This window comes from Pongo pygmaeus, chromosome 4 (assembly GCF_028885625.2).
Source record: "Pongo pygmaeus isolate AG05252 chromosome 4, NHGRI_mPonPyg2-v2.0_pri, whole genome shotgun sequence".
In the NCBI taxonomy this organism is placed as follows: Eukaryota; Metazoa; Chordata; class Mammalia; order Primates; family Hominidae; genus Pongo; species Pongo pygmaeus.
Window position 1 is genome coordinate 67,901,441 of NC_072377.2, and position 26,980 is coordinate 67,928,420.

A 26,980-nucleotide genomic window follows, 5' to 3' on the forward strand; every position below is an offset into this window, starting at 1 on the left:
GTGCTGGGATTACAGGCTTGAGCCACCACACCTGGCTACATTTGGTCTTTTGATGCTGTCCCATAGATCTCATAAGCCTTATTCATTTCTTTTCAATTTTTCTCCTCCTTTGATTGTGTTTTCTTTATTTTTCTCTTTTGATTGATTGATTGATTGATTGATTGAGACAGGGTCTTGCTGTGTTGCCCAGGCTGAAGTGCAGTGGCACAATCATGGCTCACTGCAGCCTCAACCTCCTGGGATCAAGCGAATCAGGCGATCCTCCTACCTCAGTCTCCCAGTTAGCTGGGACTACAGGTGCATACCACCACACCTGGCTAATTTTTGTATTTTTTGTAGAGATGGGGTTTTGCCATGTTGCCCAGTCTGGTTAGACCCTTGAGCTCAAGCTGTCCGCCCACCTCAGCCTCCCAAAGTGCTAGGATTACAGATGTGAGCCACCACACCCAGGCTGACTGTATTTTCAAATATTCTGTCTTCTACCTTACTGATTTTTTTCTTCTGCTTGATCAGTTTTGCTGTTGAGACCCTCTAATGCATTTTTCAGTTTGTCCATTGTATTTTTCAACTCCAGTATTTCCGTTTGATTTTTTAAAAATAAAAATACAAAAAATTAGCAGGGTGCGGTGGTACACACCTGTAATCCCAGCTACTCGGGAGGCTGAGGCTGGAGACTTACTTGAACCCAGGAGGCAGAGGTTGCAGTGGGCCAAGATTGTGCTACTGCACTCCAACCTGGGCGACAGAGCAAGACTCTGTCTCCAAAAAAAAAAAAAATTCAGTATCTTTGTTAAAGTTTTTGATAAGTTTCTGAATTGATTTTCTGTGTTTTCTTGAAATTTGTTGAGCTTCCTCAAAAAAGCTATTTTGAATTCTTTGAAAGGTTGCACATCTCCATCTTTCCAGGATAGATCACTGATGCATTATTTAGTCTGATAAATATGAAATGAGATCATATTTAGCTGAATGTTCTTGATGCTTGTAGAGGTATGTCAGTGTCTGAGCTTTAAAGAATTAGATATTTTTTCTGTCTTCACAGCCTGGCCTTGTTTGTACCTGTCCTTCTTCAGAGGGTCTTCAGGAATTCAAAAGGGACTGACTGTTCACTTCCCTAAGCCTGTGGATACTGCAGCCATTTCAGCACTTAGAGAGTGCCCCTAAGGCCAGGTGTGCTGTTCACCAGCCTGAGGGACTTGAGAATTCCTAGGGTTCCCAGGCAAAGGCCTTTGCTTACTTTTCTCTTCCCTCATATGGAAGGAGTTTCTCTTTGTGCTTTACTGTTTGGAGTTGGACCCAGTACTGTGATTTATTGTGGGTGGGGCGGGGAGGGGAGGTGGGTGCTGGTAGTAGCTTCCAAGGCAAAGCTGTCTGCATACTGTCTTCTCTCTCTCCCCCAAGCACACAGCTTCTCTCTCTGCCCTTTACTGCCTGGAGTTGGGATAGGAGTGGTATAGGCAATGAGAGACTGTTCTTTCTTCCCCTTTCAATGTGCCCTTTCTTGTTCTATGCTAAAACCAGGTACTATGATCTCTCACCTGGTTTCTTTAGCTCTTGTGAAGGTATTTTCTTGTTGGGATAATTCTACAGATTATTCTGCAAATTGGTGTTCCAGTGGAGGAATGCAAGGAATTGGTCATTGGAGGGTTCTGTTTTGCCGTATTGCTCTGCCTCTTCTCTGAGTAGTTGCTCTCATTGTTGATGTTTTTACTCAAAATACAGCCTGAGCTGATTTCTAACCTAGTTTCTATTATCTGATTATATAGTAATTTGTGGAAAGGGGCAGTGAACTAACAAGGGGAAGGTTCTTTACAATTTTTATTTTGCCAGAGTTGACTGTAAAAGAAACAGTCTTCATGGGGGTATATTGAATGATGACTAATGCCCTTTCTTGCATTGTTATGCGAGGAAAATAGAGACATGAATAAGATTACTGTGAAGTTTCAGGACTTCAGATGTTGAAATTCTGTTCCCTTACCACTCTTTGAGTATATGGTTTACAAAGGGGCTATATATCTTTAGAAGATCAAAGTAATCTTTACATTATATATGTTTTCCTTCTTTGTATATAATCTAATGCAATTTGTAGTAATTATTGGTTCTGATTATTTCAGTTGAACTGGGAAAAAAACCCTTTGATGCAGCTTTTAATTTTTTTTTTTTTTTTTTTGTATTAGCTATGCATATGTATCTTTTGGCTCTTGTGAGTTTGGGGACTGGTTTTCCAGCATAATTTGAGTAAGATACCTATTTTGAATTGGCTAATAATTATAAGCTGAATTTTGTTAGCTTTAATCTAGCGGAAGCTGGGGGGTGTAGACAGGTGTTAGAACAGTTGATATTACAGTTGAATGCTCACTCCTTTCATCTGTATACAAAGCAATTTCATTGAAAAAGAAGGTAAATGATTAATTCCTTGGCTTGCTGATTTTTCACTGAAGGGTTATAATCATTTGTAAAACTTTTTTTTAAGCTTCTGAAAGTTCTTTGAAAACCAGATATTCCCCTCTCCACTCCCCCCAAAAAAGTGCCACACTTTTTGAAGTATTTTGAGGTGTTTCTATCTTCCTATGTTAGGATTTGAATGGAAATAGTCTGTTTTGGTTTTCATTTTTAATACAAATTTACTTTACCCTTGAAACATACATTAGAACTAAAATGCTCACCTCTTCCTCTTCTGATATCAACCTTATGACACTAATACAATAGCAGTGTTTTAAAGGTGCTATTATGTGGTAGGTCACCATGCTGTGCACTGAGGACACATTGTACTTCACCTTTAGGATAGATGATTGTTCATTGCACTCTGGCATCTTAGAACAATTTGTGTCTTCCATCTTCTGTCCTGACTACTTAGGAAAGTTTCTGAATGCTTGTTAATTTGAGACTACATTCTCAATGCTTTCCTCGTATCTAGGAACAGTGCCTTGTCTGCAAATTAGATAAAGGCTTCTGGCAAACTGTTTTCTTATGTAACAGTCATATTATAGACACTGAGTGCGCTTAGCTAATCACTGAGCATTCTGTGAGAAGCTTCTTTTAAACATATCACCAAAGAAAAACTAAACTGTGATCAAATGAGATTATTTTGATGTTTCAGGGCCTCAGACTGCTTTACAATGAGAATAAGAGATGTTTCTCAGTGAGAGTGAGGTATTGGGTCCAGAGCCTCAAAGTAGTTGACGTGATATAGAAAAGTAATTGTACACAGAATAACTAGCTCCAACAAGGATAACACTAGAAAAAGTACTCAGAGGAGTAAAATGATGAGTCTTGTGTGCTTTCTAGTTTTACTCATGTAGATGATGCATGTGTATGTCACAAGTGGTTCCTTCATAGCTCGAGGAACATCTTTTTTGTTTATTTTATTTTATTTTTTGGAGATTCTTTTCCTTGAGTTTCTGCTTTTATTCTATCCAGAATACCAGAGAGAAAAATTTTCATTATAATGGAAAGGGAAGCTAGATTTATCTTCAGATGCCTGTTCTGCCTACTGTTTGTGTGACGTTGGACCAGTTTTCTGTCGTTCTCAGTTTTCTCGTATTTCAAATGGAAGCAGTGATAACAGCTAGCACCTAGGGCTTATTATGATAAATTGGAGAATGTATATATGATGCCTTCTAAAATGCTTAATGAATGTGACCACTCAGTAAATCATTGTTTCTACTATTAAGTCAATTTGACCAACTGTGTGATGATACCAGCTTATTCAGTAGGTACATCTCTTTCTTTTGAAACTTTCCCACATTCATCTAGTTTATGTGTGAAGAAACTGATAACAAGAAGTAAATAATAACTAGTAGAACACATAATTTGTGATAGCCTTTTTACAATACATTTTTCATATACATTTCAGTTGATTCTTCCAATAGCCCTATGGGGATGGACATTATTAAACTTTTTTTTTTTTTTTTTGGAGACAGCCTTGCTCTGTCACCCAGGCTGGAGTACGGTGGCACAATCTCAGCTCACTGCAACCTCTGCCTCCCGGGTTCAAGTTATTCTCCTGCCCCAGCCTCCCCATTAGCTGGGATCACAGGCACACACCACCACGCCCAGCTCATTTTTGTATTTTTAGTAGAGATAGGATTTCACCATGTTGGCCAGGCTGGTCTTCAACTCCTGACCTCAGGTGATCCACCTACCTCGGCCTCCCAAAGTGCTGGTATTACAGGTAAGAGTCACTGCACCCAGCCTTATTAAACCTTTTAAACGTGTAATCAGGACTGATAAAGGCTAATTACCCACCCAAAGTCAAGTACCAAACTGAAATTCAAGTCCAGTCTATCTTACTCTTAATGTCTTCTCTGCCAGGCTATTGAGTACCTCAAGTAATGCTATTTTTGCCTAATTTTCCTATTCCACAATCTAGTTTTACTATTTCTGAGTCATTTTTGTTAGTCTGATTAGAAAATGAGATCATATTCGTAGATATTGCATTATTAAAGTAAGGTACTTCTTCCAACCGCTTAAAACCACATATCTCATTTTTATTTAAGTTGTTCATAAAAGGGACAACAAATCATTCTTCGGTCCTCCCTCTAGAAATCAAGTACATTTATTAAGAAAGTATTTATTGAGATTCTCCACTGCATTATAGATACTTATCCAGAAGAGATGACATAGAAAATACATTGGAAGTATTATTTGGTGTTTACAACTCTAAAATTCTAGCTTATTCACAGGACACAGTACCTTTAAACTATAATATCTTGATTTTATAGTACACAATCATTGTGTATATATATATATATATATATTTTTTTTTTTTTTTTTTTTTTTTTTTTTTTTGAGGCTTTGAGGCAGAGTCTTACTCTGGTTGCCCAGGCTGGAGTGCAATGGCATGATCTCGGCTCACTGCAGCCTTGACCTCCCAAGATTAGGTGATTCTCACACCTCAGCCTCCCAAGTAGCTGGGACTACAGGATTGCACTACCACACCCAGCTAGTTTTTTGTGTTTTTAGTAGAGATGGGGTTTCGCCATGTTGCTCAGGCTGGTCTTGAACTCCTGCACTCAAGCAGTCCGCCTGCCTGGGCCTCCCAATATGCTGGGATTGCAGGTGGGAGCCACTGCACCAGGCCTTTCACATTCTTTCATAGTTAGTTATGAAGTTTGGTCACTGCACATTGTTCATTTTTTAAGTTTCATTTTCTCAAGTTCCGTTTGTTACGAAAAACCTATCGTAAATTATATAAGAACAAAATTTTATATATGGAAATGTGGTAGTATCTTCTTGGGTTGTAAAGCTTTACTGTTTTTTTTTGAGATGGAGTCTCACACTGTTGCCCAGGCTGGAGTGCAGTAGCATGATCTCAGCTCACTGCAAGCTCTGCCTCCCGGGTTGTGGCTGGGACTACAGGTGCCTGCCATCATGCCCGGCTACTTTAAAGCTTTACTCGTAATTTCTCTGTCTCATTTTTTTATCCATTGTATGAGCGTAATCATAGTACCCTACTTTATGGGGCTCCTGTGAGAATTAAAAAGAGATAATACTTGAAAAATGTTGAGAACAGTCTCTGAGTCATAGAAGCACTCTATCAATAAATAGATCTGATCCAGCAGTAGCAAAAGGAGTTAATCCTATATTCTGTTTATCCTAATTTCTCTGCTTAACTAAACCTTTCTGACTGTATACTCCTTTTTAAAGTTGTGAGTTAGATTTTATATAGGGAATTTTTCTGAATTACTGAGTAGCTACATTATACTACATAGTAGAAATATGTGTGATCTGTGAGCAGATGGATGAATTATGAGCATTGGTTATTGGAGTGAGAAAGAACTGCTGATGCTTCTTTGGCGGGTCAAAATAATGGAGATTAAATGGTAGAAGTTCTATCAAATCCAAGCTATAAGATGCTTCAAAGGCCAGCTGTGCAAAGGTTAGCAATTTGGGTGCCAAGAAGCGGTTAACCATATTCCAATTACAAAAATAGGCATGATTCTGGAGTTATTTTTCACACGGTGGTCAATTTGACTAGTCTCATGTCTGACATAGATAGTATTGTGTGGCGCCTTGATGCCCCTGCAGTATTGTACATATACCTCTCAGCCGTATTGGGTGGTCTTCGGCACTGGTGGCTTAACATTGAGAGTTCCCTTAGGGGTTATTTAGGTTAATCTTTATTTGGTAATAAACTTTCCTTCTATAGCATCTCTGATGGGGATGTTCATTCAACTTCTGTTTGGATACTTGGCTAATAAAAAGTCCCTGGTGTTTAAGGCAGCCCATTTTATTATAGGACTTCTTTCTAACTATAGCTATTTGTTATATAAGTATTATCCTCAAAATACAAACAGTGACTCCCAAATCTGTGCTTTTAACTGCATATGCTAGTTTCTATATTCAATACAGTCTTCATTCATGTAACTTCATCCATTTTATAATATTGTCTGTTGAGGCAAGAAAATAATTTCACAAAGGTTATAGTTATTGGAAGAGAGTTAGCTCTCTCATAGCCTTATTAAATCATCTGTTAGGCTAATTACTCCCTCCTCTCTTCTTCCGGTGCGTGTGCATGTGTTTGTGTGTTTAAAACTATAGGGATTTTAGGGATTATGATAAACTGGAAATTGTAATATAAGCATAAAATAAGAACCATCAAAATGGAAGGGATTTGCAGGAAAGAGAAATTCTAATATAGCTCAGATCTGAACTATAATCTGCTGAGATTAGTCTATCTCAGCAAAACCCAGAAGGTGGTGGATAGGGTCAGAAGAGAGATTAGTGTTCCAAAGGTTTCATGTGGAGCCAGGGGAAAGAGGAGATATTTTGAATTCTAATCCATCTCTGCTAGCTTTTTCTAAGTTGAAACGGCCCTTCTGTTTAATAGTTCTGCTTTCTGTGCTTTGCAGTGTAAAACTATGCCAATGTACATCAAAGAAATTTATCATCATATAGCCGCAATGAGGATGGTACCTAAAATTGTCCATGGAAATAAAATATGCTTCTCAAAATGACTGTGTAACAGGAACAGATATCAAGTTAAAAATGTTCTTCTAAAGTCATACTGGGGGGTGATTAATAATGTTTCTTGAAAGTGTCCCAGTGTCAGTACATCTTTAGGAAGTATCAGTTTGCTTTTAAAGCCACATAGTCACAGGCATAGTTGAAATTTTATGCTTCTCATGCATAAAGTGCATAAAGTTTATTTTTTATTCTCATAAATAGATTTGCAGTTAAGAATTTCTTAATTGATTTTCTTGTTGACAATTGAGCAAATAGAGATATTCATAGTTTTGCCATGTTATGGGAGCACAATATTTGTTTCTGTTTTTATTTTAAAGCATACATTAAAAACTTAGAAATGGTGACATCTTGGCAGTAATGCGCATGGACAAATTTTACGTGGATATCATAGCCACTGTCATGATATTTTCATTTAGAAATTATTTCAGACTAAGACACTGCAAGAACAGTAAAGAACACTCATATGACCTTTACCCAGAATCACCTGTTGTTAACTTTTGTCCCAATTTGTTGCGTGATACACATTTTCTGTCAGATAACTAGATAGATGTTGTATATTCTGAACCATTTCTGTGTAAGTTGTATTTGTCATGGTCTCTTACTCCTCAGTACTTACAGTCTAGGACCAGTTATTGCTTTAGTTCTTGTGTTTTTGTAGTCTCTTTTACTCTGTCATGTCATTTCCTCAGTCTTTTCTTTTTCTCATAACATTTTAAAAGAATCCACTCCTTATAATCTCTCTCCATCTTCCCAGTTGCCTCTCTGTTTTTGTCTGCCATCCATCCTCTCCCCACCTTCCCCAACAGAATAGAATGTTCCTCATTTGTGGTTTGATATTTCCTTATGGTTAGATTTATGTATGCATCTCTCGTTAGAATATTGCATAAGTGATGCGTCCCTCTTGGAATATCACAGGCAAAGTCGTATGGTGCCTCATCTGTTTCTCACTGATGATGTTAATGCTGGTCAAGGTGTTATCTGATTTCTCCACTGTGTATAGTTACTATGTTGTTGTTGTTTTTTTTTTCTTGCAACTGATAAGAGGTCTATATTGAGATATACTGCCCCTCATTAAAATTTATCTCCTACATTAAGCAAAAGAATTCTCAAATTGTTTTCTAAATTTTTTTTTCCAAGAGCACAAGTCCACTTTATTTACCTTTCATTATTTTAAATCCTTAAGGGGTTACAGCATCTATGTCCAATGGCTGTAGCAGAAGGATCGCTTTGGAATTTGGCAAAAACCATGCCAATGTTTCCTTGGGCCCAAGTTAGCTTTCTCTAGAATACTCTGATTTTGTTTGGTTTGCTGCCAGGAGTCACTGTGTTGTTCTTTGCTTTGTGTATGTAAGCACATTTATTGCCCAAATAGAATTCAGTTTCATCTCGGGCATAAACACCTTCAGTTTTAAGAAGATCTGTGTGCTCCCTTTGGTTCCAGAGACCCTGCTTATAGCAGCAAAAATGGCCTTGGATAACAGCCTTCCAGAAATACTTGCCTTTTAGAAGTCATGTTCCAAGCAGGCCTCGACAGGCTTCATGGTGGCAGAAAGAGCTGGATTATTTTTAATTGCAAATCCCATTTCACATTTTCATTCTCTTGATTTTAGGTCCATCAGTGACTTTTAAGGTCCATAAAATCAGTAACTGCTGTTATTGTAAGCCATTCTTTATATGTAAACCAATCTTGATTGGTTTATATATAGATGCTATATATCTAAATACATATAGGCTGGACACAGTGGCTCATACCTGTAATTCCAGCACTTTGGGAGGCCAAGGTGGGAGGATTACTTGAACCTACTGACCAGCCTGAGTCAAGACCAGCCTGAGCAAAATGGCAAGACTCCGTCTTTACAAAAATAAGAAAAAGCATGGTGGCATGCATCTGCAGTCCTAGCTACTCAGGAGGCTGAGGGAAGAGGATCACTTGAGACTGGGAGGTCGATGCTGTGGTGAGCTGTGTTCACATTGTTGCACTCCAGCCTAGCCGACAGAGCAAGACTGTGTCTCAAAAGAATACATGCATACATACAGATGATGCATATTTAAAAGAGCTAGTGGAACAATTGCTCTGTTATTTATGCATTCTTGTTTTTGTATGGGGAGAATCTGAATGGAAAAGAGAATAGTTGTGTATTAATACCAGAAGCATGAGATGACTTGAAGACAAAGGCAGTGTAAAAGAAGATTCAGCAACAAGAATGAGAGGAAAACAGCTCAATGAGTCAATTTCCTGGAAATAAATAGAAGACTAATTTAAGAGGTTGAGCATAGTGTTCAGTAATAGTTGTAATGAACATTAGTAATCAGAAAAGGATAATGAGGAATCATTGTTGATCAGTTGTCTCTAAGAACAGCAACTCCTAAATGAACAGAGAGACTAAACTTTGTTTTGCTGGAGATTGGATTTTTTTTTTAAACCATTCAACCTGAGAGTTACAGTGTACTATTTATATTTACTTATTTTATTGAAGTCAGTTTAGTTTCCTTCAGTTTTTAGAATGTGAGAAGTGAGATTTTATTTTCTCATTTTTCCTTAATACAGTTTACTAAAAATTTTACCTTTGCATCCTAATAAATGTTCTTGACTGCTTTGGATATTTTTGGCATAGATAACAAAATTAATTCATACTCTGGTTACATTACGTTGTGGGTTTTTTCTCTTTAATTTTATTTTTATTTCAAAGGACCCTTTCTCTGAATTTTTCCCAACTCTTTAAGTTAGGAAAAATTGAAAAATCCATGGGACAAGCTTCATATCACCTTGTATATTATTGGAAGTACTAAACAAAATGGACCTGAGAAACCTAGCGCCTACCTCAAATTCATATCATTTGTGTCACTTGTTTTGTTTTCGATTTTTAATGCATAAAATAGCAATAACAGTAGTCAGCCATAATGGATAGGTGTAAGAATCATAAGTCATTTTGATAACGATCTGCTATCCAGTATGCATTGCTGAATTTTTAGTCATAGAACGATAATGCTAGGTATTATTTCAGCTTTCTAATATGGACATAATTCATATTATTGTCTAAAGTAATTGTTAATGTGAAATGAAACTACTTTAATATCAAAGGAGAGTTATATACAATTATATAACTTGATATTTTAGGAATATTATCAGGGTATTAGTAATATTAATAAAAGTTAGAATTAGAAAGCTTAAGCAACTAGCTTAAAGTTAGTTAATGAAAGAAAGTTAATGACTGAACAATATATAATATAAACAATTTATATCCGATTCTTTAAATTCTTGAAAAATGACATTAAAAAATTCTCCATTTTCATTCTAAAAGATTCAAACTAATACAGATATATATAGGGCGAAACATTGCCTCTTTTACTCTCCCCAACTTTTCTTGCAAAGATAACCTATGTCAGTAATTTGGTATGCAGCTTCTTACCATCTTATAACCCAACGCAACCAAAGTGCGTTATTACTAATTAGTACCTTACTACCAATTAGTACCTTAACATATTAAGTAATACTCAGTGTTTTTTGCAACCAAAAATATTTTGAAAATTTTAAAAAGAGCACTGGAGGATAATATAACAACATTTATGTTCATTCTAAATTTTTCCCCCTATTTTTATTAAAGGGATAAAGCATAAAGTTTAAGTCTTCAATGTGTATTTAACACAACATAAATATTTTATTTATTAAAAAGTTTACAAAAAATTGTATTACTCGATATACATCTTATTTGAACTAGCCTTTTCCATTCAGTAGCTATGTTGTTTGATAGCTAGAGTCTGTTGATTGATATTTGGGTTCCGAATAACTAACGTTTTCAAGTATCCTTTAAAAACTATTATTTTTATATTATAGGAGATGTTTCGATGTGTATATTAGGAAAACTCTAACTGCATTCTGAAAAAATAAGTTCCTGAGATTTCCGTTCAGCAATACTTTTGAAACACAGATAAAATTACTTCCTGTCTCTTAGCTTCCTGTATCCATGGCAACCTCTGTTTTACACATTGACTGTAAAGGAACCAATGTGAAGAGTGGTGTTTCCTGAGCAAATGGTGACTTAAAAAAAAAAAAAAAAAAGTGGTGGGGTGGAGGTCAGCAGTGCCACAGAACAAACTGGAGTTAAGAAATGTCGTTCTTCAGATTTAAAAAGAAAACCTTTACTGAATCAGCTGAGTGTTAATAATACGAATTTCCTTTTCTTGGTAAGATTATTTACTTAAATATGAACTTTTAGCTGACATGAAAAATAGTTCTGTGAAAAACTGTAATTTAGAGTTGAATTGTTCTGTTGTGAATTTGTATTTTCATAAATTATAATGTTATTTGATATTAGACTTTATGTTGTTAAAGGGACATATTAAATTCAAAGATTCTCATTCCTACATCATTTGTCACCTATGTTGTAATCAATTGTAATTTTTAAGTTAACTTAGCAAATGTTTCATTAATCTGAACTATTTTGTCAAATAGTGGGTTAATGGCCTGATCATGTTAATAATTCTAGAACGTATTCCATACTCATTATTTTTTGCTATTACCATAGTATGATTTATGATAGTGTTATTGGCTGATCCTAATTAAAATAGAATACAGAAGTTATAGTATTATAAAAAAATTCATTTGATGAAGTTTTGATGATTTAAAGCTTTACCTTCTCTTTTTATAGCCAATTCTGATCTGAACAGAAAAACCAAGAACAGGGATATGTGTGGATTACAGTTTTCTCTGCCTTGCCTACGACTGTTTCTGGTTGTTACCTGTTATCTTTTATTATTACTCCACAAAGAAATACTTGGATGTTCGTCTGTTTGTCAGCTCTGCACTGGGAGACAAATTAACTGCCGTAACTTAGGCCTTTCGAGTATTCCTAAGAATTTTCCTGAAAGTACAGTTTTTCTGTATCTGACTGGGAATAATATATCTTATATAAATGAAAGTGAATTAACAGGACTTCATTCTCTTGTAGCATTGTATTTGGATAATTCTAACATTCTGTATGTATATCCGAAAGCCTTTGTTCAATTGAGGCATCTATATTTTCTATTTCTAAATAATAATTTCATCAAACGCTTAGATCCTGGAATATTTAAGGGACTTTTAAATCTTCGTAATTTATATTTACAGTCTAATCAGGTATCTTTTGTTCCAAGAGGAGTATTTAATGATCTAGTTTCAGTTCAGTACTTAAATCTACAAAGGAATCGCCTCACTGTCCTTGGGAGTGGTACCTTTGTTGGTATGGTTGCTCTTCGGGTACTTGATTTATCAAACAATAACATTTTGAGGATATCAGAATCAGGCTTTCAACATCTTGAAAACCTTGCTTGTTTGTATTTAGGAAGTAATAATTTAACAAAAGTACCATCAAATACCTTTGAAGTACTTAAAAGTCTTAGAAGACTTTCTTTGTCTCATAATCCTATTGAAGCAATACAGCCCTTTGCATTTAAAGGACTTGTCAATCTGGAATACCTCCTCCTGAAAAATTCAAGAATTAGAAATGTTACTAGGGATGGGTTTAGTGGAATTAATAATCTTAAACATTTGATCTTAAGTCATAATGATTTAGAGAATTTAAATTCTGACACATTCAGTTTATTAAAGAATTTAATTTACCTTAAGTTAGATAGAAACAGAATAATTAGCATTGATAATGATACATTTGAAAATATGGGAGCATCTTTGAAGATCCTTAATCTGTCATTTAATAATCTTACAGACTTGCATCCAAGGGTCCTTAAGCCATTGTCTTCATTGATTCATCTTCAGGCAAATTCTAATCCTTGGGAATGTAACTGCAAACTTTTGGGCCTTCGAGACTGGCTAGCATCTTCAGCCATTACTCTAAACATCTATTGTCAGAATCCCCCATCCATGCGTGGCAGAGCATTACGTTATATTAACATTACAAATTGTGTTACGTCTTCAATAAATGTATCCAGAGCTTGGGCTGTTGTAAAATCTCCTCATATTCATCACAAGACTACGGCGCTAATGATGGCCTGGCATAAAGTAACCACAAATGGCAATCCTCTGGAAAATACTGAGACTGAGAACATTACTTTCTGGGAACGAATTCCTACTTCACCTGCTGGTAGATTTTTTCAAGAGAATGCCTTTGGTAATCCATTAGAGACTACAGCAGTGTTACCTGTGCAAATACAACTTACTACTTCTGTTACCTTGAACTTGGAAAAAAACAGTGCTCTACCGATTGATGCTGCTTCAATGTCAGGGAAAACATCTCTAATTTGTACACAAGAAGTTGAGAAGTTGAATGAGGCTTTTGACATTTTGCTAGCTTTTTTCATCTTAGCTTGTGTTTTAATCATTTTTTTGATCTACAAAGTTGTTCAGTTTAAACAGAAACTAAAGGCATCAGAAAACTCAAGGGAAAATAGACTTGAATACTACAGCTTTTATCAGTCAGCAAGGTATAATGTAACTGCCTCAATTTGTAACACTTCCCCAAATTCTCTAGAAAGTCCTGGCTTGGAGCAGATTCGACTTCATAAACAAATTGTTCCTGAAAATGAGGCACAGGTCATTCTTTTTGAACATTCTGCTTTATAACTCAACTAAATATTGTCTATAAGAAACTTCAGTGTCATGGACATGATTTAAACTGAAACCTTATAGAATTATATACTTTACTTGGAAATATAATGAATTATATCAGGTTAGCATTATTAAAATATGTTTTTAATAATTTGTGAACAGTATTCATTTAGCAAATATTTTCTTTGATATATACTGTATTAAGTAATAATAGCTAACATTTCTGTGTATCAAGCACTGTGCCAAATATTTCACATTTCACATTTAATCTGTGAATAGTCTTGAAAGGTGGTACTATTTATACTTTACAGGTGAGAAAACTTAGAGTTTAAGTAACTATGCCAAATTCTCACAGCTTGTTAACACTTTTTGGGCCTCTCTGACTAGAGCTCATGCTTTCAGTTTTATGCTATATTGCTGCTTTGGTTCTAGGATTGTAATATAAAAAAATAGACATGGTTCTTATTCTAGGTAGAGCTTGAAATTTAGAGGAGGAGATATATGGTTACTGCACAGTGCGATGATAAGTACTGTACTTGGAGATGCTGTTGAGTATAACATTTGTGGAGGTGAGAGATGGCTTTATGAAGAAAGTGACATCAAAACTGGATCACGAAGAATAAATAGAAACAGTGAAGAGAGCTGAGTAACATCGTGTCAGAGGGGTTAACAGAAGAAAACATGCTGCTTTTCAGGAACTAAAATTCAGTACAGCTGGCGTTGTGAATGATGGTGTGCGATTTAAAGCCCAAAAGAGAGATCAGGTGATGAAAGCTTTGTAGTTACATGCTTTATCTTGAGGGCAACAGAGAGCCATTGAAGGATTTTTAAGCAGTAGAGTGAAATGATTAGATTTACCCTTTAGAAATTTCCCTCTTTCTGGAAGGAACAATAAAACCGGAGCCAGAATTAGTTGAGTAGGAATCTGAATTACTAACCCAGGGGAAAGATGCTAGAGGCCTGGGCCAGGATACTGGCAAAAAGGATGGATGAATCCAGAGGTACTTTGAAAGTAAGATGAACTGCCTTGGTGATTGGTTGAGGGGTGGCAGGGGAGGGAGAAGTCAAAGATGTTAGGTTTTTGGCTTAGGCAGTTTTGTGCTGTATTTACTAAGCTAAGGAAAGAAAAGGGGTGGGGCAAAATAATGAGTTCAGTTTTAGACAGATTAAATCTGAGGTTCTTATTAGATCTCCAAATGGAAATATATATCATGCAGAAATTCAGAAGTGAGGTCTTATGGTAAAGGCCAATAATTCCTAAACTTTCATCTGTCCAGTACACTGGAAGTGTATGATGCACCCTTTACAGTAACAATAACCATTTGAGCTGTGGTTTTGGGAGATAGGTAAGTGGGGAAGAATAAGACCTTGTAGAAGTTGAGAGAGTCCCTAGGAGATGTTAGTGCCCTTGATTAAGAATCTTTAATATAGATGGCAATTGAAGTCATAGAGGTAATATAATGTTTATTAGCATAAATTTGTACTTGCAGAATATTTGTACTGCAGAATATTAGGGATTATAGTAAGTGCCTATGCTTGTTGGTTCGTTAATAGTGACCTGAACCACAAATATGTATTTAAAATTGTTTCTTAAGCATTATATCTTTCATGTTTGTGTCTGTTCTTCCTTTTCCCCGAAATTTGTGTTTTTTAATTACTGAAAAATACAATCCATATGAAATTAGCCTGGAACATGTTATCTGGGAGTATTTAAACCAAATGATAATTATCAAGTTCATATTGTGAAATGAAAATAATTATAATAAAATGCAATATTGTTTATTCTACTATAATACAGTGGTTCTCAGCCTTATAAAAACACAGTTTGCTACCCCGGCTCCTTCCTCTACCCCTTCCAGAGTTTTTTCTTTTTAAACAAATTGTTATTGATAATATTTGTACATATTTATGTGGTACGTGTGATATGTCGTTACATGCATAGAATATGTAATGATCAAATCTCAGGGTATTGGGGATATCTATCACCTCAACTATTTATCATTTCTATGTGTTGGGAACATTACAAGGCCTCTCTTCTAGCTATTTTGAAATATACAATATATTGTTGTTAACTATAGCTATTCTACTTTGCTATTGAACGTTAGAACTTACTCCTTCTAACTGTATTTTTGTACCCATTAGCCAGCCTCTTTTCATTTTCTTCCCTGCACACACACACAACCTTCCCAGCCTCTGGTATCTGTCATTCTGTTCCCTACCTCCATGAGATCAACTTTTTTTTAGCTCCCACATATGAGTAAGAATATGTCATAGTTGTCTTTTTGTGCCTGGCTTATTTCACTTAACATAATGACCTCTAGTTCTATCTTTGTTGCTGCAAATGACAATATTTCATTCTTTTTTATGGCCTGATAGTATTCCACTGTGTACATATACCACAGTTTTCTTTATCCATTTGTCAATTGATGAGCACTTAGGTTGATTCCTGATCTTTGCTATTGTGAATAGTGCTGTAATAAACATGGGAATGCAGGTCTCCATACTGATTTCTTTTTCTTTGGATAAATGCCCAGTAGTGGGATTGCTGGATCAGATGATAGTTACAATTTTAGTTTTTTGAGAAATCCCCATACTATTTTACATAGTTGCTGTACTAATTTACATTCCCACCAACAGTATATAAGAGTTCCCCTTTCTCTGCATCTTCACCAGCATCTGTTATTTTTTGTCTTTTTAATAATGGCCATTCTAATTGTGCTAAGATGATATCTCTTTGTGGTTTTCATTTTCATTTCAAATGCAATTAGTGATTAGTGATGTTGATTGTTCATATACCTCTGGGCCATTCATATGTCTTCTTTTGAGAAATGTTTGTTCCTTTGCCCACTTTTTAATGGGATTATTTTGTGCGTTTTTTGTTTATTTGTTTGCTGTTGAGTTATTTGACCTCCTGGTATATTCTGGATATTAGGGTCTTGCTAGATGAATATTTTGCAAATGTTTTCTCCCATTCAGTGTGTTTTCTGTTCACCCTTGTTTCCTTTGCCATGCAGAAGCCTTTTCATTTAATATAGTCCTAGTTGTCTATTTTTGTTTTTACTGCCTGTGCTTTTGAGGTCTTGGCTATAAAATCTTTTCCTAGACCAGTGTCCAGAAGTGTTTTCCTTGTGCTTTCTTCTAGTAGCTTTATAGTTTCAGATCTTAATTTTAAGTCTTTAATCCATCTTGACTTGATTTTTGTATACAGTGAGAAATAGGAGTCCAGTTTTATTCTTCTGCATGTGGATATCCAAGCCAGAGTTCTTGATTCAGTAGGTCTGGAATAGAGCCTGTGAGTTTTCAGTTTAACAAGTGTGCTGATGCTGTTGGTCTGGGACCACACGTTGAGAAACACTGCGTTAATATATTTGAGAGAAAATCAGAAAGGAGCTGAAAAGTGATTTTAAGATATATTAGAAGTTGCATAAATAAAGTCCCACCAACCCCAAAGAGTTTTCAAACAATGGTTTGCTTTTCCCTGCTTAGCTGAATGCTTTTTCGGGGATTATAATTTCAGCAGAAAATGTGAATATATTTAAATAAATGTTATTTTTCCTAAGTAATTTGTTTTGTTATGGAAGAGCGATCTTTTTGTTCACCTTGAGAGACATTTTTAATAATGCATTTTTTTCTTTGTTGTATCCTCCCAACTCCTACAAATCCAATTATGTTTTTTCTTTAATTACTAAAAGTACTTGTTCATTGGGAAAAAATTTAAACAGTGCGGAAATACGTAAGGTAGGCTGAAAACTTCTCCATGCCTCCCTTCCTTACCACCTAAACCGTACCCTCTTAAAGATGTTCACAAGCAACACAGTGGGCTATGTGAAGTTCAGAAAAATTTATATAACAAAGTATTTTTATCTTAAAATTCCTAAATTCAAAGAAGGCAGTTCAGAAAATCTATCAAAATTTTTGCTTTTTGAAAATATAGCTTCTAATTGATTTAGACTCAACTAGAAAACCAATTATATTAATATCAATTTATATATGGAGCTATAGTTCTGCACAGTGGTATTCATTAAATGTTCATTTCAGTCTTTGTCAGCTATTTCCTTTTAAAAATTTTTTATTTTTTTACTAATCAAAAGAGAGCTGGAGTAAGTAGCTACTCCCTTGAAAAATGTTAGCCAGCTCATATTTCACTGTTGTTTGGTAGCTGTACAGTTAAAAAACTTATTTAAGGTATAATTGAAGTGTTATGGGCATAATAATTTTCTTGGGTACAATTTTTGTATTTCATTGTTTCACATTTTGAGCAGCCCTAAGTTAAAACTAAATGATATTCTAAATTAATATAGCTAAGGAAGCTCACCTTTCTTAAGATTTCTGTATTTCTCTACCATTTACTATAGGTTCTTATCTCTACCATTTATTAAACGTTCTTGATTAGAGCGCCCAAAAATAGGCTCTAATTCAGTGTGACTGTGTTTGAGGAAGAATAGAATCCATTTTTTCCACTGAGTATTACAAATTGTAATTAAAGTTGCAGGGCATATCAAAAGTAATTTGTTTTCCCCTCATAACAAATGACAAATATTAGAAATCAATAGTATTTATTTATAAACTATAAATTAAAAGCGTATAACTTTTACATTTATAAATCCAATGTGGACTTTTTAAAACATATCTCTCATTTCTGGGATGTAAAACTGAGAACTTACTCTCAATCTCTTCCTGTCAGTGGAGTAGATGCGTTTGGTGTCAAGCTATTGATGAGGGCTTCAGTGGTGATGGGACAGAGATTTCAATAGTAGTGATCAGGAGATAGGAGAGGCTGGGCATGGCGGTTCACACCAGTGATCCCAGCACTTTTGGAAGGCTGAGGAAGGCGGATCACTTGAGCTCAGGAATTCGAGACCAGCCTGGGCAATATGGTGAAACCCCATCTCTACCAAAAATACCAAAAATAAAAATAAAAAATGAATCTGGGTGTGGTGGCCTGTGCCTGTAGTCGTAGCTACTCAGGAGGCTGAGGTGTGAGGATTGCTTGAGCCCAGTGGGAGGAGGTTGCAGTGAGCTGTGATCACACCACTGCACTCCAGCCCGGATGACAGAGCAAAACTGTGCCTCCAAAAAAACAAAAAGGAAATAGGAGCAGGTCACAGCAATAGTAACAAGGTAATAGGCATTTTTTTTTTCTATACTAGTGCTGTACTGTCTGAAGCATAGGTTTTTTTTGTTTTGTTTTTTGTTTTTTTTTTAAGTGCCCTCTACCACTGGTCATCACTTTGCTGAAGCTAATAAGCTTGTGTGGCCGCACACTTTTAATGTGGGAAGCCTGGTAGGTTAAAAGAGAAATGTTGGAGAAAGCAGTATGAGAGAGAAGAATGTATGGTACACCTGTTGCTGACCCAGATGTGCCTTGTTTCATTGCTTCTGACTCAATTCCAAGACATCTTGTGATAGAGGACATTTTAATTTAGTAGAAGGTAGTTTTCTTATCCTGAATAATGTGGAGACCTTAAATATATATGTTGTCTTCCTGTTTTCTTTGGTCTCCATTTCTTCCATGCCTGTGGAGTTTTCAGTACATGCACATAAACCCTAGCCTGTTGTTAGTTTGTATCTTTGACTTTCGGCAACTTTATTGCTTTTTTCCATATATTTTTCTATGATACACAACTTAATACATAAGTTTGTATTTTTGTCTGAGACGCTGAGGAGCAAACGTTTTTATGTTGTAGTGCAGTTTCCTCAAGCTTTGGCTTTCAAAACTCCCTTATCCTCAGTTACCTGCTTCTCATCTATGAAAGCATCCTTAAACACCATTGTCTAGAATCAGGACCATACCGGCAGTGTTGTTGTTGTAGTTGTAGTCTTATTATAAATGCTACTGACCAGGTAAATCCAGGCCATACAATTCCTAGCAGATGGAAAGCCCCTGTGAAAGCCCAGAAACTAGAAAGTGTTAATCAAAGACAGCCCGTGAAGGTAGAGAACAATGTGAGGCTAGGTAAGGTCAGAGAGCTGGGCAGGAACCAGGTCATATATAGGGCTGAGTAAACTAGGATTAAGGGTTTGGATTTTTAAGTGTAATGGAAAGTTATTGAAAGGTATAAACTTTTGCTTTAAAGCAAGGAAAAGATACTAGATTTTGTAAAAGCATTCTAGTGTGCCGTATAGAGAATAGATTAGAGGAAGTCAAGAGTGGTAGTTTCCTTGTTTGGAAAGGTAGGCAGTAGTTTAAACTGTAAACTCGAGACAAAATTGGCTTGTTGCACAGTGTTAATAGTAGGAATATAGAGGAGTAGAAACAAGGAAAAATTTCAGAGATAAATTTGGCAGAATTTGTTGATGAATTGAGTAAATGGAAGGGTAAATGAGAAGAAAGGTCAAAACTGAATCCCTGGTTTCTAGCATGAGTCACTGGGTTGATAGAGATGCTTTTTACTCAGACAAGGAAAACAGGAAGAGAGCCTGGTTTTGATTCTCTGTTTTTGGTTTCCTTGTTTTTGTTGGGGAGGCACTCATAAGTTTGATGTTGGATCTCTTAATTTTGAGATGATTGTGAGAGTGCCAAGAGTGGATGAGAAAGATGCCAGTGTACTTAGGGTTCCAGAGCTTAGAGAAAGGTCATTGAGCATAAAGTTTTTTGGTTAACTGTAATACATTATTATTATAAAGCTGTAATAAAATAGTAAACGTGTTTATATGAAGTTGTTAGTTTAATTACACATATGTATTTTTAAATGTGAAATTTTGCTTCAGAAAATTTTTTTTCTTTTATTCATGATACAGTTGTATTCAAATGCTTCTTGCAAACTTTGACATCGGTGTCTTCATCATTATCAGTCAAAATTCCCTTTGATCATGTAACACTGTTTTCCAGAGCATTTTATCTTCATTTTGATCTGAGCTGTGTGGCATACAAGACTTTTCCAGGAATTTAATCCCAAGCTACAATTACCTTTTCAAATAACTTCGGTAACATGAACAGATTTGGCCTTTTTGATTTGTTCTTAAAATATATCTTCATCACCTGAGGTCGGGAGTTCGAGACCAGCCTGACCAACATGAAGAAACCCCATCTCTACTAAAAATACAAAATTAGCTGAGCATGGTGGCACATGCCTGTATTCCCAGCTACTCAGGAGGCTGAGGCTGGAGAATCATTTGAACCCGGGAGGTGGAGATTGTGGTGAGCTGAGATCACGCCATTGCACTCCAGCCTGGGCAACAAGAGTGAAACTCAGTCTCAAAAAAAAAAAAATATATATATATATATATATATTCATGATTACCTTGTAATTATGTATAGCTTTATTTTCATCAGTTTCCAATATCTACAATGGTGCTAGCTCCATAATTACCAATTCTCTGATAAATTCCTTTTATCACTTGAAAAAAAAATTGTCAAGTGACTTTTTAAGTAACTATTCAAACCAAGTATTTTTATTCGGCTGAATTTTTTTTTTCCAGACAGTTCTGTACCAGTCCTTAATCATCTCCTTTTCATGGAAGCTTAGTATGTCTTCATTGGGCATTGTTTTTTATAGCAAAATCACACAGGATGGCAGTTTCTTCTCATGCCATTACATATAGATCCTTTTAGTTATTCCTTATAGTCTTGAAGATAATGGTTTTGTTGGAGGAGGGTGGCGCTGCTGTGTGTGTGTGTGCACTCAAAAAATGAAAAGAAAAGACAGGTAATCAGGGGAATGGTTTAGTATATAAAAGCCTTTGTAAGGATCATTAATGAATGCAAAAAAAATTCAACTTTCACTTTAAGATAGTGAATTTCCACTATGGTTTTTTAGCTTATTTTCTTGCCAGTATTTTTCAGGGGAGCTAGATTTATTAGTATACTTTTCCATGACCATGCAGAATTACTGTGTAGAAAGGATATATGTTTCCATTTAAACGACAAGAGTATTTGCAGGCTATGTCCTGGAAAATATCTATAGGGGAAAACTTTTTTTTTTAACTAGGTAATGGGTTTATTACATTTTTAAGTGAATAAGTATTTTTAAAGTATTTTCTCAGTTTTCTAATATAAAAATATTGAGTTATAATACATTTTTTAAAAAGTTCTTTGGCGTCTTTAACAATTTTTAAGAATGCAAAAGGATACTGACATGAAAAAGTTTAAGAGATTTAGAGACTGTTAACCCCCTCATTGTTCAAATGAGAAATGGTGATGATGCTGACATTTAAGTAGTGCTCTGGTACATGTGGCAGGCCTTGTTATAAGCACTTTACTTGTGGATACTATTATGCCTCCATGTTACTGATAAGGCAAGTGAGGCACAGAGAGGTTAAATTGACTTGCCCAAGGCCATGTAGCTAGTCACTGGTGGAGCGACAATTTGAGGCCCTGATGCTGACCACAGTTTCAGCCACTTTCATGAGGTCTGGAAAGGGTCAGAAGGCCTCTGCCATCTGGTTACTTCACCAGCTCTGTGTGTTCTCTAGCAATTTCACAATCACTGTGCAGGAGTCACCGAGGCCTCGAATCTGCTTTGCAGTCTTCATCCCAAATTCTGCCACCCTGAATGTTTTCAAGCGTGGCCTTACAGTTGGTCTTGATGTTTTTCAAATCTGTATGCACTTCCACTTCAACCACACATTCCTCCCTTGTGATCATGCTCAAAACTCTAATATCCTGTCTTATTGTAACTTCACATTTTCCAGTTTTCTTACTCTCTACCACTAAACTTTTTTTTTTTTTTTTTAATGTACAGTGTCTTGCTTTGTCACCCATGCTGGAGTGTAGTGGTGCCATCATGGTTCACTGCAACCTTGAACTCCTGGCCTCAAGCGATCATCTTCATATCTCAGCTGGGACTGAGTAGCTGGGACTACAGACGTGCACCACTGCCCCTAGCTAATTTTCTTCTTTTTTGTAGACAAGGGTTTCACTTTGTTGCCTAGGCTAGTCTTGAACTCCTGGCTTTAAGTGACTCTTCCACCTCAGCCTCCCAAAGTGCTGGAATTATAGGCATGAGCCGCCATGCCTGGCATAAACTTTGATGTTTGCACTTGGTGTTATGGGTTTTTGTTTGTTTTTTCCACTTTTAACCCCAATTCTCTACCTGACCCAACAGGTGCCCTGTGGTCAACTCAGACTTCTCATTCATACCCTCAGCTCTTTAAACCTCTCATCCTCAAACTCTACCAGCTTTACAAGCTTCCAAGCCTGAATTGCCTGACTCAGTTTCTCCCTACATATATCTGCTTGGGGTGTAAAATATAGCAACTAAAAATGATAGAAGTGTACAGATTGGGGCTGTTACAAATCTAGGGCATTCAACTGCAGGTGGACCTCAGTGCCATTGAGCAATCTTTTTGTCTTTGGTCAAGACCCTCTATTACAAACATTGACCACTTGGCTCCAACTGCTTACTCACCCACATGCCTAATACATAACCTCACCTTCTAATTCACAGAGGGAGGAAAATTCAAAATGCAGGAACTTCTGCTTCCCACTGTGTGCCTCCAAGGGAGTGTGTACATCTGTGTCCTGCTGCCTCGTGTACGAAGATATCTTTGTGTTCAGCCCTGCCTCTGTTATGATCCCACTTCATCCCATCTCTGGGATCCTGCTCCTTCAGCCACCCCTTTGGCACCTGCACTTTCAGCTGCTCAGCCTCTACCGGTCCATTTCCCTCAGCCAAAAAACACCCCTTCAACCCTGCACTCCCTCTAGTTATTACCCTATTGTTTCCCTTCCTGGACAAGCTTCTTGAAAGAATTGTCACTCCCCTTCCTCAGCTTAGAACCTGATTTATCTGATTACTTTACTTTTGGTGCTGTTGGTCACCCTCTCATCTTCTGACCACTTTCATCATCTTCTTTCTCATGTCTTTGCTCTCTTTGTATCCCCTATTGGATTGAGCCGAAGTCACCAATCTAGTCAAGTCACCCATCCAAGATGAAACCCAACAGTCATCCTAGACTCTTTCCTCCCATTTATCTTTCATAGCCAATTAGTTGCCAAATCCTGTAATGTTTACCCATTAAACATCTGTCAAACCTACCCCTTTCTCTTTATTCCCATGGCCACCAAACCATTTCAGGCTGCTACCATCTCTTCTGATGTGGAGTGATCTTGGCTCCTCACCAACAATCATACTCCCTTATGTGGTTCTTTTTACTGCCCTGGGCAATAATGATGCTGAAGGGCCCCCCCGAGGAGAAGTCTATGCCAGAGAACAAGAGTGACCAGAAGAGGCTAAGTTCACAGAAGCCAAAGAAGCGGAGTCTTCAGGAAGGGAGACCAGTGGTGTCCACCCAGCAGAGATATCTCATGAGATAGACTGAAGTGTGGCCTCTAGATTTCAAAAATTGATGTCATCTGTCCATGGAGTAGTAGGGTCAAAAGCTGCATTGCGGTAGGCTGATGGGAGTCCTGGGAAGCCTAGAAACTGAGAGTAGCTAGAGATGACTTCTTCCAAAAGATGAGCTGTGGGCTCAGTGGAAGCCCTCTGAAAGCAGTTTCTCAGCACAGTAAGGTCGAAGTCGTCTCCAGTCAAGCCTGGAACACTGCCCTCTGGGTTTGGTCAGTATAAAGTTCTGGATTTCAGTCTTGGCTTTAGCTGCTAGCAGCTGTGGGGACGCTCCACCATCTCAGTCTTTATTGCTTGCCAATTGTAGCAGCTTTCAGCTAAGTTTGTTGCTTGCTCAGGGGCTATTCCAGTTGTCAGCTCTTCCTCCTCTGGTAGGGAAAGTGGAAAACTATTTTTTTTAATGTTACTACTGTTGTAGTCTCTACTGTTGTAGAAATTCTGGATTAAAACTAATAAATCAGGGCTTGTTTCTTCCTTTGGCTATTTCAATAAATTGTTGTTCTTTGCTTAACCCTGTTGGATGATATAAGCAGATAAATACAGTTAAGGGAATATTTTATTTGGTTGTGGGTTTTAGTGCCTAAAAACTTGTTTAGTCTCTTAAATTACCCTAACTTGACTTAATTCCTGTATTTAAAATATAATAATGCAAGAATGACTTTAAATATTAATTAGGTACCATGTATAAATAGCATAATTATGGTCTGGTTGGATCTGAGAAAATTCTAAGGTGATTAAGGTTGTGATTCATTTCTGTCTTGGGATTGCTATTATTAAAAAGTGTTGCATCATTAATTTTAGCTTAGATAACTATTTTGAAAAGTTAATTGAAAATTCTGTCTGTGTTACTGCCTGCCTGTTTTCCTTCTTGGATGTTATAAAAGTCTGTAAAGTCTGTACTTTTATAGATTTACCCCCTTAATGTATAAAAATTTAAAAAACACTAAATTTTTAAAAATTTCATTGCAGTTTAATTCGAATTTCCCTAATGCCTAATGATTTTGAGCATCCTTTTAGGATGCTCACATGCCATCTGTGTATCTTCTTTGGTGAAATGTCTGTTCACGTTTTTGCCTTTTTTAAAAAAAATGTTTTTGTTCTGTTTCTTTTAAGAGACAGGTCTCTCTGTGTTGTCCAGGCTGGAGAGCAGTGGCTGTTCCCAAGTGTGATCATAGTGCACTGCAGTCTTGAACTCCTGGCCTCAAGAGATTCTCCTGCCTCAGCCTCCCAAGTAGCTAGGACTACAGGCTTGCACCACTGCACCTGATGCCTATTTTAAATTGAAATTATTTTTCATCTTATTGTGTTTTCAGAGTTCTTTTTACATCCTAGATTCAAGTGCATTACCAGATATTTGTCTTACAAATGTTTTCTTCCAGAATTCGGCATGTCTTTTTTCTTCACAGTGTCATTAGAAGAGCAGAAATTTTTACTTGTCAATACTCTATGTCTTTATCTTTGTAGTTATATAAGTAAATATAAGACTGTTATAAATCTAAGAATATTAAACTATTCCGTTACTATGGAATCTATCCATCTAGTATTTAAACATACTAATTAGTGAAAAAGAATTTTGTAATGTTATAGGCAAAGATAAACTTTTTGTTATAAGAAATAGATTTTGAAAGTTTCTTTTGTATTTCACAGCTGAAATTTCTCTTCATGTTCAAGAGGATGTTTAGGAAAAAAAAAAAAAACAAAAAGAATTAACCTGTTCTAGTATTCCAGTTAACCTCTTTTGCTTTTCTTTTATTCTAGTGTTATCCAAGATAAATTCTGTGGGATTATAAACATTTCAGTGGAAGGCCTGCATGATGTCATGACGGAAGATCCTGAAACAGGAACTTATAAAGAGTAGGTGCATTATTTAATTAATCATAATTGGATTTGGGGGATAATTAAATACATGCTGCATGATTTTTTCCACCATCACTCTATAAGCACAGTATGAAAGTTTTATAATTTCTCTTTTATACAGAAACGTTTTTGTTATTTTGCTTGTAATATTTATTGTTTGATCTTGGTATCACCTTATTTATTTATTTATTTATTTATTTATTGAGACGGAGTTTCACTCTTGTGGCCCAGGCTGGAGTGCAGTGGCACGATCTCAGCTCACCGCAACCTCCGCCTCCCAGGTTCAAGTGATTCTCTTGCCTTAGCTTCCCGAGTAGCTGGGATTACAGGCATGCACCACCACACCTGGCTACTTTTTGTATTTTTAGTAGAGACAGGGTTTCTCCATGTTGGTCAGGGTGGTCTTGAACTCCCGACCTCAAGTGATCTGCCTGCCTCCGCCTCCCAAAGTGCTGGGATTACAGGCATGAGCCACCATGCCTGGCTGGTATCAGCTTTATTATGTTACAGCGACAACCTGTATTGAGCTGCTTTGATTTAATCATTGTTTGATGATTAAGTTTTTAAAATTTCAAATATATTTTAGCCCAGAAGTTTTTTTCCTGGTATGTTCTGAGCATGCTCTTTTTTTCAATTTTGCTGTTTATAAAGCCATCTCTAGCAAATGGGAAAGATTGTCACTTGAATCATATTTTGTTGAAAAATATGGATAGCAGATTTATGTTGTTGAATCTTATTAAGCATATTAACATAATGTGTCTGATATGTCACTTAGCTTTTGAGAAAACTGGAGTTTGTATGAAGTGGAAACATCAAATGTTTTGAGACTACAAACCAAAAACAAGAAAGTATTCAATGTAGGCAGGTTTTTTTTTTTTTCTTTTTAAGTTAATGTAAGGGTTTATGGCTGTATTAGTCCATTCTCACGCTGCTATAAAGAACTGCCTGAGACTGGGTAATTTATAAAGGAAAGAGGTTTAATTTAACTCACAGTTTTGCAGGGCTGGGGAGGCCTCAGGAGACCTACTGTCATGGCAGAAGGGGAAGCAAACATGTCCTTTTTCACGTGGTGACAGGAAGGAGAAGTGCTGTGCAAAAGGGGAAAAACCCCTTATGAAACCATCTGATCTCGTGGGAGCTCACTCACAAGCACGAGAACAGCATGAGGGTAATCGCCCCCATGATTCAATTACCTCTAACTGGGTCCCTCCCATGACACATGGGGATTATGGGAATTACAATTCAAGATGAGATTTGGGTGGGGACACAGCCAAACAATGTCAATGGCACATGACTGTAAATTGTATACATAGTATGTGACAAAGTT

The 26,980-nt window shown here is 36.5% G+C and overlaps 2 protein-coding genes across 6 annotated transcripts in view; both read left to right on the top strand.

The window, feature by feature from the left end:
* The window catches only part of IPO11 (importin 11), a 220,575-nt gene that overhangs the window by 151,910 nt on the left and 41,685 nt on the right, over positions 1–26,980 (top strand). For 3 of the 5 annotated variants that reach the window (XM_063664841.1, XM_054488214.2, XM_063664844.1), the window contains one exon: positions 25,555–25,650. In XM_063664841.1, the coding sequence (XP_063520911.1) occupies positions 25,555–25,650 (96 nt within the window). Of the gene's footprint in view, positions 1–12,668; positions 15,301–25,554; positions 25,651–26,980 lie in introns of those variants that run through there. The other 2 variants (XM_063664843.1, XM_063664842.1) reach the window with 2 other exon arrangements.
* LRRC70 (leucine rich repeat containing 70) lies at positions 4,764–15,300 on the top strand. The gene is made up of 2 exons (XM_054488215.2): positions 4,764–11,151; positions 11,616–15,300. Exon 2 carries the CDS (start codon positions 11,654–11,656, stop codon positions 13,520–13,522), a length of 1,869 nt encoding a protein of 622 aa, XP_054344190.1. The 5' UTR covers positions 4,764–11,151; positions 11,616–11,653; the 3' UTR covers positions 13,523–15,300.

What these genes read in the sequence shown, in the direction of transcription:
- LRRC70 (XM_054488215.2), top strand. Translation starts at nt 11,654, where the DNA reads ATGTGTGGATTACAGTTTTCTCTGCCTTGCCTACGACTGTTTCTGGTT.